The sequence below is a fragment of the Scyliorhinus canicula genome, chromosome 6, assembly GCF_902713615.1.
Source record: "Scyliorhinus canicula chromosome 6, sScyCan1.1, whole genome shotgun sequence".
NCBI lineage: Eukaryota > Metazoa > Chordata > Chondrichthyes > Carcharhiniformes > Scyliorhinidae > Scyliorhinus > Scyliorhinus canicula.
Window position 1 is genome coordinate 176,486,983 of NC_052151.1, and position 12,824 is coordinate 176,499,806.

At 44.9% G+C, this 12,824-nt stretch overlaps 1 protein-coding gene across 1 annotated transcript in view; it reads left to right on the forward strand.

Annotated features, from left to right (window-relative positions):
• ddx43 (DEAD (Asp-Glu-Ala-Asp) box polypeptide 43) overlaps positions 1 to 5,320 on the forward strand; it is an 86,414-nt gene extending 81,094 nt beyond the window's left edge. The window contains exons 15-17 of the mRNA XM_038800476.1: positions 2,232 to 2,319; positions 3,336 to 3,473; positions 4,941 to 5,320. Coding sequence (XP_038656404.1) covers positions 2,232 to 2,319; positions 3,336 to 3,473; positions 4,941 to 4,949 — 235 coding nt within the window. The 3' untranslated portion in view covers positions 4,950 to 5,320. The remainder of the gene's footprint in view (positions 1 to 2,231; positions 2,320 to 3,335; positions 3,474 to 4,940) is intronic.
• Positions 5,321 to 12,824: the final 7,504 nt, after the last annotated feature.

Genomic DNA, 12,824 nt, shown 5'->3' on the forward strand with positions numbered 1-12,824 from the left:
CACTGAACTTCCAGTTAACTGTCTCATCACAAGAAACAAAGCATGGCCCCATTGGCTGCACAGCCCACTTTCCAAAATATTGCTATTGAGCCTTTGCCTTCTAATGATATTTTGGGGGAAATAATTCTCCAAATGTGATGTCAATAAATCCCTGACAATTCAGCTCATTAAATTATCTCTTTGCTTTGTTTGATTGCTGCCTGGGGCCACTCGGGGCTTAATGATGCTGGGATGCCAGTATTTGGAGCTCTGTCCCCTTGGGCTGATGCCTGGCAGCACATTCCTGACACATACACATACCAGACTCACAGCCACATATAACTGACTCTGCCAAATATCTACTCTGAAATCCTTCCGCGTTTGCACACTCTTGGTGAGATCTGACAATTTAAGCACTTTGGAAATTGCTGATTTTCAAAAAAAGAAATGAGCAACATCCGACCTCTGAGAATTTCCCAACTACCTCCCATTCTCTGCTCATTCTCCTTAATTGTGTGGGGGGTCAGGATTGAAGGCGCCGCTCCCGATAGCCCCGGGAAAATACTCAGGGAGTCCGGTAATAATAGCTTCATTGAGAATTTGGAGGCAGTTTCGCCAACACTTTGGATTGGGGGCAATGTCAAAGGAAATGCCGATTCGGAGGAATCACAGATTTGAGCCAGGCAAGTGGGATAGGAATTTTCACAGAAGGGAGGTAGGGAACAAAAGATTTGTTTCTTGGGGGTCGGTTTGCAGGATTGAGGGAGCTGGGAGTGAAGTATGGGATGGAGCAAGGGGAAATATTTAGATACATGCAGGTTTGAGACTTTGCCAAGAAAGAGATACAGAGCTTCCTGGTGGAGCCTGCCTCCACATTGCTGGAGGAGGTGCTGACGACAGAGGGACTGGAGAAAGGGGTAGTGTCGGCGGTTTACGGGGCTATCTTGGAAGAGGAAAATGCACCACTGGAAGGGATCAAAGCAAAGTGGGACAAAGAGTTGGGAGAACGTATGGAGGAGGGGTTCTGATGTGAGGTGCTCCGGAGAGTGAATGCCTCCACCTCGTATGCGAGGTTGGGGCTGATACAGCTGAAGGTGGTATACAGAGCACACCTAACAAGGGCGAGGATGAGCCGGCTCTTTGAGGAGATAGAAGATCTATGTGAACATTGCAGGGAGGGCCCTGCAAACCACGTTCATATGTTTTGGTCCTGTCCAAAGCTGGAGGATTGCTGGAAAGAGGGTTTTAGGGTAACCTCTAAGGTGGTGCACGAGAGTAGGCAATTTAGCCTCTCGAGCCCAATGTGATCATGGCTGATCCTATCCTAGTCTCAACTCCACCATCCTGCCCATTCTCCATAACCCTTCAACCCATTAACAATTTAAAAATCTGTCTAACTCCTCCTTAGATTTACTCACTGTCCCAGCATCCACACACTCTGGGGTAGTGAATTCCACAGATTCACAACCCTTTGGGAAAAATAGTTTTTCCTCAAATCTAATTTAAATTTGCTGCTTATTCATAGAATCATAGAATTTACAGTGCAGAAGGAGACCATTCGGCCCATCGATTCTTCACCGGCCCTTGGAAAGAGCACCCCACTCAAGCACATACCTCCTCCGTCCCCTCCCCTTAACCTGGTAACCTCAATTAACCTTTTTTTTTGGACACTAAGGGCAATTTAGCATGACCAATCCGCCTAACCCGCACATCTTTGGACTGTGGGAGGAAACCGGAGCACCCGGAGGAAACCCACGCAGACACGGGGAGAGCATGCAGACTCCGCACAGACAGTGGCCCAGCCGGAGAATCGCATCTGGGACCCTGGAGCTGTGAAGCAACTGTGCTAACCACTATGCTACCGTGCTGTCATGTTATTCTAAGATTGACTTCTTGTTTTAGAATGCCCCACAAGAGGCAGCATCAGCCCCACGTCTACTTTATCCATACCTTCTCGCATCTTGTATACCTCAATTAGATATCCCCTCATTCTTCTAAAGTCTAGAGTGTAGGCCTAAACTATTCAATCTCTCCTCATCCAACATATGCTGGAATCTCTGGAATCAATCTAGTGAACCTCCCCTGAACTGCCTCCAATACCACTACATCTTTCCTCAAATAAGGGGATTATGCTGGTAATGGGCAAGTTGTAACTTGTAGATGTTGTGCAATTTGCTCTCTCGTTATTTATTGCAGTGACGTAGGGCACTGTGGATTTGTTTTTCTTTTAAATATGCTGTGTTCTCTTTCAGTCGCATGGGATCAGCAATAACCCTCATCACAAGGAGTGACTGGCGATTTGCTGCAGAGTTGATTGCAATTCTGGAACGAGCATGTCAAGTACGTTTCTATAGTTCTAGTGGCATTGTGTGTCAGGAATTCACCAATTCAGTTTGCTCCACTCTCAACTGAAAGCAGGTGAAAATGTAGGCTGACTGAAAGGTCAGGGCTAAATTGTTCCCTAACTGTAATAGCATAAAAATTAAAAGGGAGACTTTCTGTTTTGGGGTTCCTGGGAGAGTTTGATAGCATTTCCTGTATCCCAGCCTCTGAAAAAGAACCAACGGAGAAACATTTAGCTAAGACTGTATAATTACCCAGAAACAGCGGTGTTCAGTCAAGATGATCTGAATTAAATGGATCTGGTGTCCCTGGACATTCTTGTACTCAAACACAAAAGTTCAAGCTTCTTGAGAGAAGGCTGAGGAATTACCTGATAGAGGTCTTTTAAGTTATGAAAATGTTGATGGACTATATTTCGAGAGAACGTGTTTCCACCTTGGGAATCCAAAACTAAGGGCTACAAATATGAGGCTCACAGATATGCAAGGAAATCGGAAGAAGGGCAGCACGGTGACGCAGTGGTTAGCACTGTAGTCTCACGGCGCCGAGGTCCCAGGTTCAATCCCGGCTCTGGGTCACTGTCCGTGTGGAGGTTGCACATTCTCCCCGTGTTTGCGTGGGTTTCACCCCACAACGCAAAGATGTGCAGGGAGGTGGATTGGCCACGCTAAATTGCCCCTTAATTGGAAAAATGAATTGGGTACTCTAAATTTATCCCAAAAAAAGGAATTCAGGAGAAACGTCTGTACAGTGAGCGGCTAGAATGTCACAGAGTGGTTGAGGGACTAGCATAGGTTTACCAAACTTCCCCTTAAATCTATGAGGGCGAAAAGGAATGGAAAGATATGTTGATGGGTTTAAATGAAGCAAAGTGAGAGAAACCTTGTGTGGAACCTGAACCAGTTGTGTTGCACTTTCTATATAATGTCATTTCCACCTGCAGTCTGTGTTGGCAGGGAGTGATGTTGCTGTAATTAAACTTGGTCATGTGATGTGGTCTCTCCCATGTGTAGCTGGTTCCTGAAGAGCTTCTGCAAATGGCGAAACGGTATGAGCAAAACAAAATGAAGAAGGAGCATGAGCGGGAGCTCGCAGCCTCCTATGGCGAAGGCCGCAGAGGTCGTGGGCAAGGCAGAAGAGGCTGGAACAAAGTAAGACCTAAAAACTTTCTCTCAATTGAATCTCTTTGATATTAGATTATAGCTATGGCAGATCATAAATCTGTAAGTTTCTTGATTAAATGCTTAATGCTCTATGCTGGTCTTGTTCTGCAACTGACGGTACTGAATCTGATGGTGAAATTTATACTTCCTGAGGAAAGCAAGAGATAAACTAAAGTGTACGAAACGTACACGGGTATGATTTAAAGTTCAACCATCCTTGCAGAGAAAAAACGGCAGGGAAATTGACAGAAGTGGAAAACAAGGATTGATTTTTGTATTCAGAATTATTTACACCTTTGTCAAACTTGGCTTTGGCCCCGACTTAAAAATAAGCAGTGATGAAATATTGCTGCTACTGACAGTGCTAAATGAAATGTTATGCTTCTTCTCCAGGTTTATAGTGTGTGTAATACAATAACCCATGCTATCATTCTCACAGCTTTGAGGGCTTATATTAATAGTGTTGGGACCATGACTAGTTTGGGCTGCTCCCCAGAGTGAAGTTATTCACACAGTTACTGACAGGCTGCCATGAGCAGAACTGGGATGTTGGGTTGGAGTAATTCTTCACGTTTATGCTCATCAATCTCCTGAGGAAACTGTGAAGTAACATTGTTGTCCTCCCAGATCTATTTGTTACAAATACGAAGATGGAACTAGCACCACCCCACCCGGCCCTCAATTCCCACCCCAAAGAAATGGATTTTAAAACTGTTAATTTCTAAATTGATCTAGCCATGCATTGGGCACAGGATTGTGTGGTTCCGCATGATCAGGCAAACTTGCAGCCCTTCGTTCTGCAGCATTCCCAATCTCGGGCGAGGTCGAGATCTGACAGGGACTCGCAGGGAGGGAGTGCGGCCATCAGCTTGCATTAGGACTCTGATCACGAAAAAAATGTTAGACGGTAAATGTCCTTGAAATTGTTTGTGGTGGCACAGTGGTTAGCACTGCTGCCTACAGCGCCGAGGACCTGGGTTTGAATCCCGGCCCTGGGCCAGTGTCCGTGTGGAGTTTGCACATTCTCCCTGTGTCTATGTGGGTTTCACCCCCACAACCCAAAGCTGTGCAGGCTAGGTGGATTGGCCAGGCTAAATTTCCCCTTAGTTGGAAAAAAAATAATTGGGTACTCTTTTAAAAGAAAAAGGATTGTTTTCCTCACGGAGCCGGGGACCCAGGTTCGATCTCGGCCCCGGGTCACTGTCCATGCTGAGTTTTGCACATTCTCCCCATGTGTGCATGTGTCTCACCCACAACCCTAAGATGTGCCGGGTAGGTGGATTGGTCACACTAAAGTGCCCCTTAATTGGATTTTTTAAAACTACTGTTTTCATTCAAAAACATCTCAAACAGCTCACGAATGTTTAAAATTACGGGGTTGAACTAAAGGAGTTTTAGTTGTTTTAAATGGTGCAGACGTACAATTGACTAATTTGTGTATTTGTACCTTTGCAGAGAAACTGAAGCAGTGAGCCCCACACTACTTGCTGTCTTTTCTGTAAACGGAGAAAACAATCCTGAATTGTACAGCGCAGCAAAGTGCAAGTAACCGCACAGACACTATTCCGACGCACATGAACACTGCACTTTCCTGTATCCTTCACTTTTTGGAAAGCTGGAAAAAATGTTTTTTGAACAATTGCTTTTTTCTTTTATGTACACAGAATGTTATTTTCTACTGAGGCCGTCCTTTTCTGGAAGAAATTAATATGGTTCCATTCAGTAGCTGGAACAGCAGCAGTACGTGCTGTTCCTGGATGTTGATGTTTAATTTTATGCATATTTCTGTATTTTATTGGAAGATGAATAAACAAGCAGCCAGTTCCAATTTTAAATGTCCCTGACTATATATGTGCCTCCCCTGAGGCTCCTGACCAGTATGGAGGGTCACCCGGTGTTCAGTGTACCCATGGCAAAATGCCTATCCAATTCCTTTTAAACAAGCGTTTTTGTTTTAGTACAGCACACTTTATAGAAGTGGTAGGAAAATGCGTTACTGTTCACTGTGACTTTAGTTTGTACTTTTTTGGGCTGTGGGTAAATCCAATTATTGTCAAATGCTAAGGTGTGTAGGCGATGGTCACCCTTGGTACTGTAATTAAGCGTCAGCCTTTATTAATTGGGTCTGGCTCTGCATGGGGGATTGAACCCACAGCCTTCAGACTTGGGTGAGCATGCTACCATTAGGCCATACTGTCCCTTCAGTAGTTCACTTACTTAGCCTGAGTTCAAATCTTGGAGATCATACAACACAAGCCAGAAATTTACCATTAAATGTGAGGAGTGAAACTCTTCCGGATTTCAGTGAAGGAGCAAAAACTAGAATTTCACCGAAAGCTTTCTGATACATTCTCCTATATTCTTATATCAAGTAAATACCACACAGCTTTCTGATTGTTGAACTCTGTTCTAAATACTTATCTATCTGTTGTTATATTGAACATAGTCTAAGAATTACTGCTGCTGCATCCAGCATTGAGGGAGGGGAACTGAAACTTTAAAATTGCAGCATGTGCAGAAGGCCACATCCGTGCATGTCAATATCTGGATTCCTGACCCTGGCTTAAATTCAGCTCAACTGGTTAAAGAGAAGTGTTCAATTGATAGAGAGAAAAATCCACATCTTGATATATAGCAAAATCAGCCCACATTGTTTTTTATTTGTTCATGTGATGTGGACATTGTTGGCAAGGGCAGTGTTTAGCACTCTTGAAAAGCTGGTGGTGAGCCACCTACTGGAACCATTGAAGCCCTTATGTGGGTACATCCACTCTACCATTGGGGGTGGAGTTCTGTTTTTTGACCCAGTGTTCAATCTATAGATCAATTCACACTCTATTAAATCTATGTGCATTCATCTCTATACATTAATCCTAATGTGGTAACAGAGAGGAGGTATTCAATATAGAATGTTGCTTAGTGCTTTCTCCTGTTCACCAGTCCTCTTCTGTTCCACTCTGCCAAGGGTATCATTTTGACCACACTGATCAATGCTATCTGCTGGCAGCAACCACCCACTATTTTTGTATCTGGGCTGTGACCAGACAAGTTACCAGGCTATTATCCAACCATTTCACAGCCAATGGTAATGCATGACCCTGCAATCAACAAGTTTCAAGAACAGATAATAATGATCAACATCTCGATCCTGAATTTTAAGTTGAGATAGACTTCATAGAATAGAATCATAGGAAGTTTACAACATGGAAGTGTTGGCCCATCGTATCTGTGTCGGCTGATAGTTAGCACTGTTGCTTCACAGCGCTAGGGACCCGGGTTTGATTCCTTGCTTGGGTTACTGTCTGCATATTCTCCCCGTGTGTGTGGGTTTCCTCCGGGTACTCCGGTTTCCTCCCGCAAGTCCCGAAAAACGTGTTTGTTAGGTGAATTGAATATTCTGAAATCTCCCTCCAAACAGGTGCCGGAATGTGGCGGCTCGTGGATTTTCACAGTAACTTCATTGCAGTGTTAATGTTTTCTTTTCCAATTAAGGAGCAATGGCCTTCACCACGTTTTCGGCAAAATGCTGAAAGCATAGAGAAAACACAAGAGACACATCCAGCAAACGGTGACAGTCTTAAAGCGGCAATATCCTTAAAGAAGTAATACATTTAAAGTGGCAACCACAAGAAGAAACAAACGGCTATGGCAGGAAATTTGAAGGAGGGCAACACGCAAAAGAAAAGGTCCATAGGCAATGAAGATCTTAAAGAAGAGGTAATGAAAAACCATTGATAGGAGGCAGCAGAAGACCCCAAAGGAGGGCAACAAAAGAGCCACAAGGAGGGCAACAAAAGACAACACATGGTCAGAGAACAAAGAACACTTTAAGCAGAGAGCCTGCAATGTGGAAGCTACACCATGCAAAACCATCAATGAGCCACCACTACCCCAACATAAAGAAACCATATGAAGTACACAATATTACACTGCCAGTTGCGGTGTGGGAATAAATGAACAGACGGTCATTTGGGAACATAAGAACTAGGAGCAGGAGTAGGCCATCTGGCCCCTCGAGCCTGCTCCGCCATTCAATTAGATCATGGCTGATCTTTTGTGGACTCAGCTCCACTTTCCGGCCCGAACACCATAACCCTTAATCCCTTTATTCTTCAAAAAACTATCTATCTTTACCTTAAAAACATGTAATGAAGGAGCCTCAACTGCTTCACTGGGCAAGGAATTCCATAGATTCACAACCCTTTGGGTGAAGAAGTTCCTCCTAAACTCAGTTCTAAATCTACTTCCCCTTATTTTGAGGCTATGCCCCCTAGTTCTGCTGTCACCCGCCAGTGGAAACAACCTGCCCGCATCTATCCTATCTATTCCCTTCATAATTTTAAATGTTTCTATAAGATCCCCCCTCATCCTTCTAAATTCCAACGAGTACAGTCCCAGTCTACTCAACCTCTCCTCATAATCCAACCCCTTCAGCTCTGGGATTAACCTAGTGAATCTCCTCTGCACACCCTCCAGCGCCAGTACGTCCTTTCTCAAGTAAGGAGACCAAAACTGAACACAATACTCCAGGTGTGGCCGCACTAACACCTTATACAATTGCAACATAACCTCCCTAGTCTTAAACTCCATCCCTCTAGCAATGAAGGACAAAATTCCATTTGCCTTCTTAATCACCTGTTGCACTTGTAAACCAACCTTCTGTGACTCATGCACTAGCACACCCAAGTCTCTCTGAACAGCGGCATGCTTTAATATTTTATCGTTTAAATAATAATCCCGTTTGCTGTTGTTCCTACCAAAATGGATAACCTCACATTTGTCAACATTGTATTCCATCTGCCAGACCCGAGCCCATTCACTTAACCTATCCAAATCCCTCTGCAGACTTCCAGTATCCTCTGCACTTTTCGCTTTACCACTCATCTTAGTGTCATCTGCAAACTTGGACACATTGCCCTTGGTCCCCAACTCCAAATCATCAATGTAAATTGTGAACAATTGCGGGCCCAACACGGATCCCTGAGGGACACCACTAGCCACTGACTGCCAACCAGAGAAACACCCATTTATCCCAACTCTTTGCTTTCTATTAATTAACCAATCCTCTATCCATGCTACTACTTTACCCTTAATGCCATGCATCTTTATCTTATGCAGCAACCTTTTGTGTGGCACCTTGTCAAAGGCTTTCTGGAAATCCAGATATACCACATCCATCGGCTCCCCGTTATCTGCTGCACTGGTAATGTCCTCAAAAAATTCCACTAAATTAGTTAGGCATGACCTGCCTTTTACGAACCCATGCTGCGTCTGCCCAATGGGACAATTTCTATCCAGATGCCTCGCAATTTCTTCCTTGATGATAGATTCCAGCATCTTCCCTATTACCGAAGTTAAACTCACTGGCCTATAATTTCCTGCTTTCTGCCTACCTCCTTTTTTAAACAGTGGCGTCACGTTTGCTAATTTCCAATCCACCGGGACCACCCCAGAGTCTAGTGAATTTCGGTAAATTATCACTAGTGCATCTGCAATTTCCCTAGCCATCTCTTTTAGCACTCTGGGATGCATTCCATCAGGGCCAGGAGACTTGTCTACCTTTAGCCCCATTAGCTTTCCCATCACTCCCTCCTTAGTGATAACAATCCTCTCAAGGTCCTCACCTGTCATAGCCTCATTTCTATCAGTCGCTGGCATGTTATTTGTGTCTTCCACTGTGAAGACCGACCCAAAAAACCTGTTCAGTTCCTCAGCCATTTCCTCATTTCCCATTATTAAAACTCCCTTCTCATCCTCTAACGGACCGATATTTACCTTAGCCACTCTTTTTTGTCTTATATATTTGTAAAAACTTTTACTGTCTGTTTTTATATTCTGAGCAAGTTTACTCTCATACTCTATCTTACTCTTTATAGCTTTTTTAGTAGCTTTCTGTTGCCCCCTAAAGATTTCCCAGTCCTCTAATCTCCCAGCAATCTTTGCCACTTTATATGCTTTTTCCTTCAATTTGATACTCTCCCTTATTTCCTTAGATATCCACGGTCGATTTTCCCTCTTTCTTCCGTCCTTCCTTTTTGTTGGTATAAAGGAAGAGCTGAAAGTATAAAAAATATAACAACTGAAGCCGGAAAGAGACATTGTGACTCAAATTTGAACTGTTGAGTGTGTGCCAGGTCCATTCAATTCTTATCCTTCATTGGTGCTTCACAAACTTCATGGCTAGACAGGATACACATAAGGTTTCCAGGACAACTCATTAAAAAACAGATCTCCCCTGCTCCACCCAATCCCCTCCAACAAATATATCCGGAATATATCAATGTTGTAACTCTTTAATGTTTAAATTTTACGCTGGTATTCAATCTTGTCGTCTGGAAGCACTGTGGTGGTTGTGGGGCTGTGTGTGTGTTTGGTTGGGGGGGGGTGAAAGGTTGGTGCAATGGACATGTTTGTTCACTTTCCCTTTCAAAATAGGATAGTTTGCTCTTGCAATATCATACCTAGTAACTGATGCCAAATCAAGGTTGTAAACGTTTTTGTTCCCAACAATTTATATATAAATCTTTGCAAGGGTCCCCTTTAATAAATGTCAACTAAACCATTGAGAGTTGAAATCACAAGTTTATGTAAATGAAGTGACAACAGTTGTCACAGGATTGAATCCTCCTCTTTGGTTCTGCGGTTTATAATATACAAACAAAAGAATAAAAAGCATAATTTGTTAAAGTTCTACTTTCTTTTCATTTATTGGTTGGAGCACTGTACAGTTTCTGGTTTTATTTTATTTCAGATCTTAAACATTGCATTCAGTGCAACTAATATAAAGCAGCACATCCTTTTATATGATAGATGGAAGTGGTTTGGGAAACCAAACTTGGCAATTCGCTTCCCAACCATCTTGTGACAGAGCTGGGAGCCTGCATCACGACACTGGCAAAATAAAAGGGTTAAATTGTTGGAGAGATGAAATGCTGGCAAGCAGAAACTAGATTTGTGGGCAGAGTGTATTCTAGAGGATATTTAATAGGGTACATTAGTCAATCGTTCCTGTTGCGATCCTTGACCAGATCCTAGGACGTGGGAAGATATTAGGTTCGGGACCAATAACAATTTGTTTAAAGTAGATTACACAGGCTTTGATCAAACAAAGCCAAACAGTACTGTGCAAGTTCAGAAAGATAAAACAATTTATAATATCTAAGGCCAGTATGGTGGCACAGTGGTTAGCAAAATTGCCTCACGGCGCTGAGGACCCGGGTTCGATCCTGGGCCCCAGGTCACTGTCCGTGTGGAGTTTTCACATTCTCCCCGTGTCTGCGTGCGTCGCATCCCCACAATACAAAGATGTGCAGGGTAGGTGGATTGGCCATGCTAAATTGCCCCTTAATTGGAAAAAAATAATAATTGGGTACTCCTAAATTTATAATTTTAAAAAATACAATATCATTCTAACATTCAGGCAATGAGTTACATGTGAATTAACAGACAAACTGGTTGGACAACCACACTACAGAGCAAATGACATGAAACAAAAAAAAATTCCATGGATTTCTCTCTCCAAAGGTCGCAACCACTCTGGCAGCTTTAACAATAGCCCACCTCATAGGGTTTCAATCTTGCTTTCCGATATTCCTTCTCCCTGGATTCCAGAATACACTCAGACACTAGCTGACAAGCACACTTTCAGATCTATGGCCGTGCCAAAGAACACCATGCTCCAAAGGGGTAACTTTGCCCCAGTGGCCCACAGTATGGAGTCAGTCTGCTAACTGCATCTGTTTCTTTAATTCAGAGCCTATTTATTTGCTTCCTTTTAATTTACATGATGGACCTAATTCCTGTCCCTGTGACACTTCTGTCTGGCAAACTACCTCAAACTGCCTCGAGGAGCTGTTCACTGTCCCTTGAACTGACTTGGGGACCTATCAATCACTCCCACAGGGTGTCACCCTTGTTACTACCCAGTAACAAGCATTGGAACATCCTGGCTTAGAAATATACTTGAGAGGGCAGCACGGTGGCCTAGTGGTTAGCACAACCGCCTCACGGCGCTGAGGTCCCAGGTTCGATCCCGGCTCTGGGTCACTGTCCGTGTGGAGTTTGCACGTTCTCCCCGTGTCTGCGTGGGTTTCGCCCCCACAACCCAAAAATGTGCAGAGTAGGTGGATTGGCCACGCTAAATTGCCCCTTAATTGGAAAAAATAATTGGCTAATCTAAATTTAAAAAAAAAAAAGAAATATACTTGAGGCCGGACTTCCGGTGGTGGCGATGTTTGAGTGAGCCGCACATTCGGCGGGCTCTCACTCCGGCGGAGCTTTAGGGCTGATTCCCCGCGATAGCGGGACCACGGAGCGGCAAAAAGGCGGCCGCGGAAGTGCTGGAGAGCGGGCTGCAATCGATGGAACCGCGGGAGCCCAGGAAGCAGAGGAAGAGAGAGAGAAAGGGACAGAGGCAAGGAGCAGAGGAAGCTGACCTGGAACTTAAGATGGCCGACACACGGACCTTTCATGCTCCAGGAGATAAAAAACAGTTTTGAGTCGCTGAAGCGACTCCACAACTTGGACCCACTTCAGAAGGCAGTGGATCAGCTGAATCAGAGGCTGGATGCTCAAGAGGTAAAAGTAAGGAGCTGGGAGAAGGAAGGCGGCAACGAAAGTGGAGGAGCGGGCTGCGGCACATGGAACAACGGGAGTTCAGAAGGCAGAAGAAAAAAGAGAAAAAGGGACAGTGGCAAGGACCTGAAGAAACTTACCTGGGACCTAAGATGGCGGACACACGGACCCTGGACTCAACAATCCAGCAGGCGCTGGATAAAATGCTCCAGGTAATGAAGTCCAGTTTTGAAGCGTTGAAGCAGGACAGCTTGGACCCAATCCAGAAAGCGGTGGATCAGCTGAACCAGAGGCGCAAGATGTTAAAGTTAAGGAGCTGGGAGAGGCGGTGGAGGAGCAGGCGGATGCGCAGACGGTTGCGGCGCTAGAAGTTGACGGGCTGAAGGAGCGGCAGAGAAGACTGCTGGACAGAGTGGAGGAGCTGGAGAATAGAATCCGCAGGAACAACCTGAGGATGGTCGGCCTCCCGGAGGGGGCTGAGGGAGCTGATGCCGCAGCGTTTGTAGCAGACCTATTGATGCAGCTGATGGGGGCTGAAGCCTTTCCGCGACCGCCGGAGTTGGAGAGGGCACACAGAGTGCAGGCGAGGCAGGGGCGGCCGGGCGGACCCCCCCGCCCGATGGTGATTAGGTTCCACAGGTTCGTGGACAAGGAGCGGGTGCTGCGGTGGGCAAAGAGCGCCAGGAGCAGCACGTGGAACAACAGTGTTCTCCGCATTTACCAGGATCTAAGCCAGGAGGAGGCTCGGCGGCGAGCAGCCTTTAA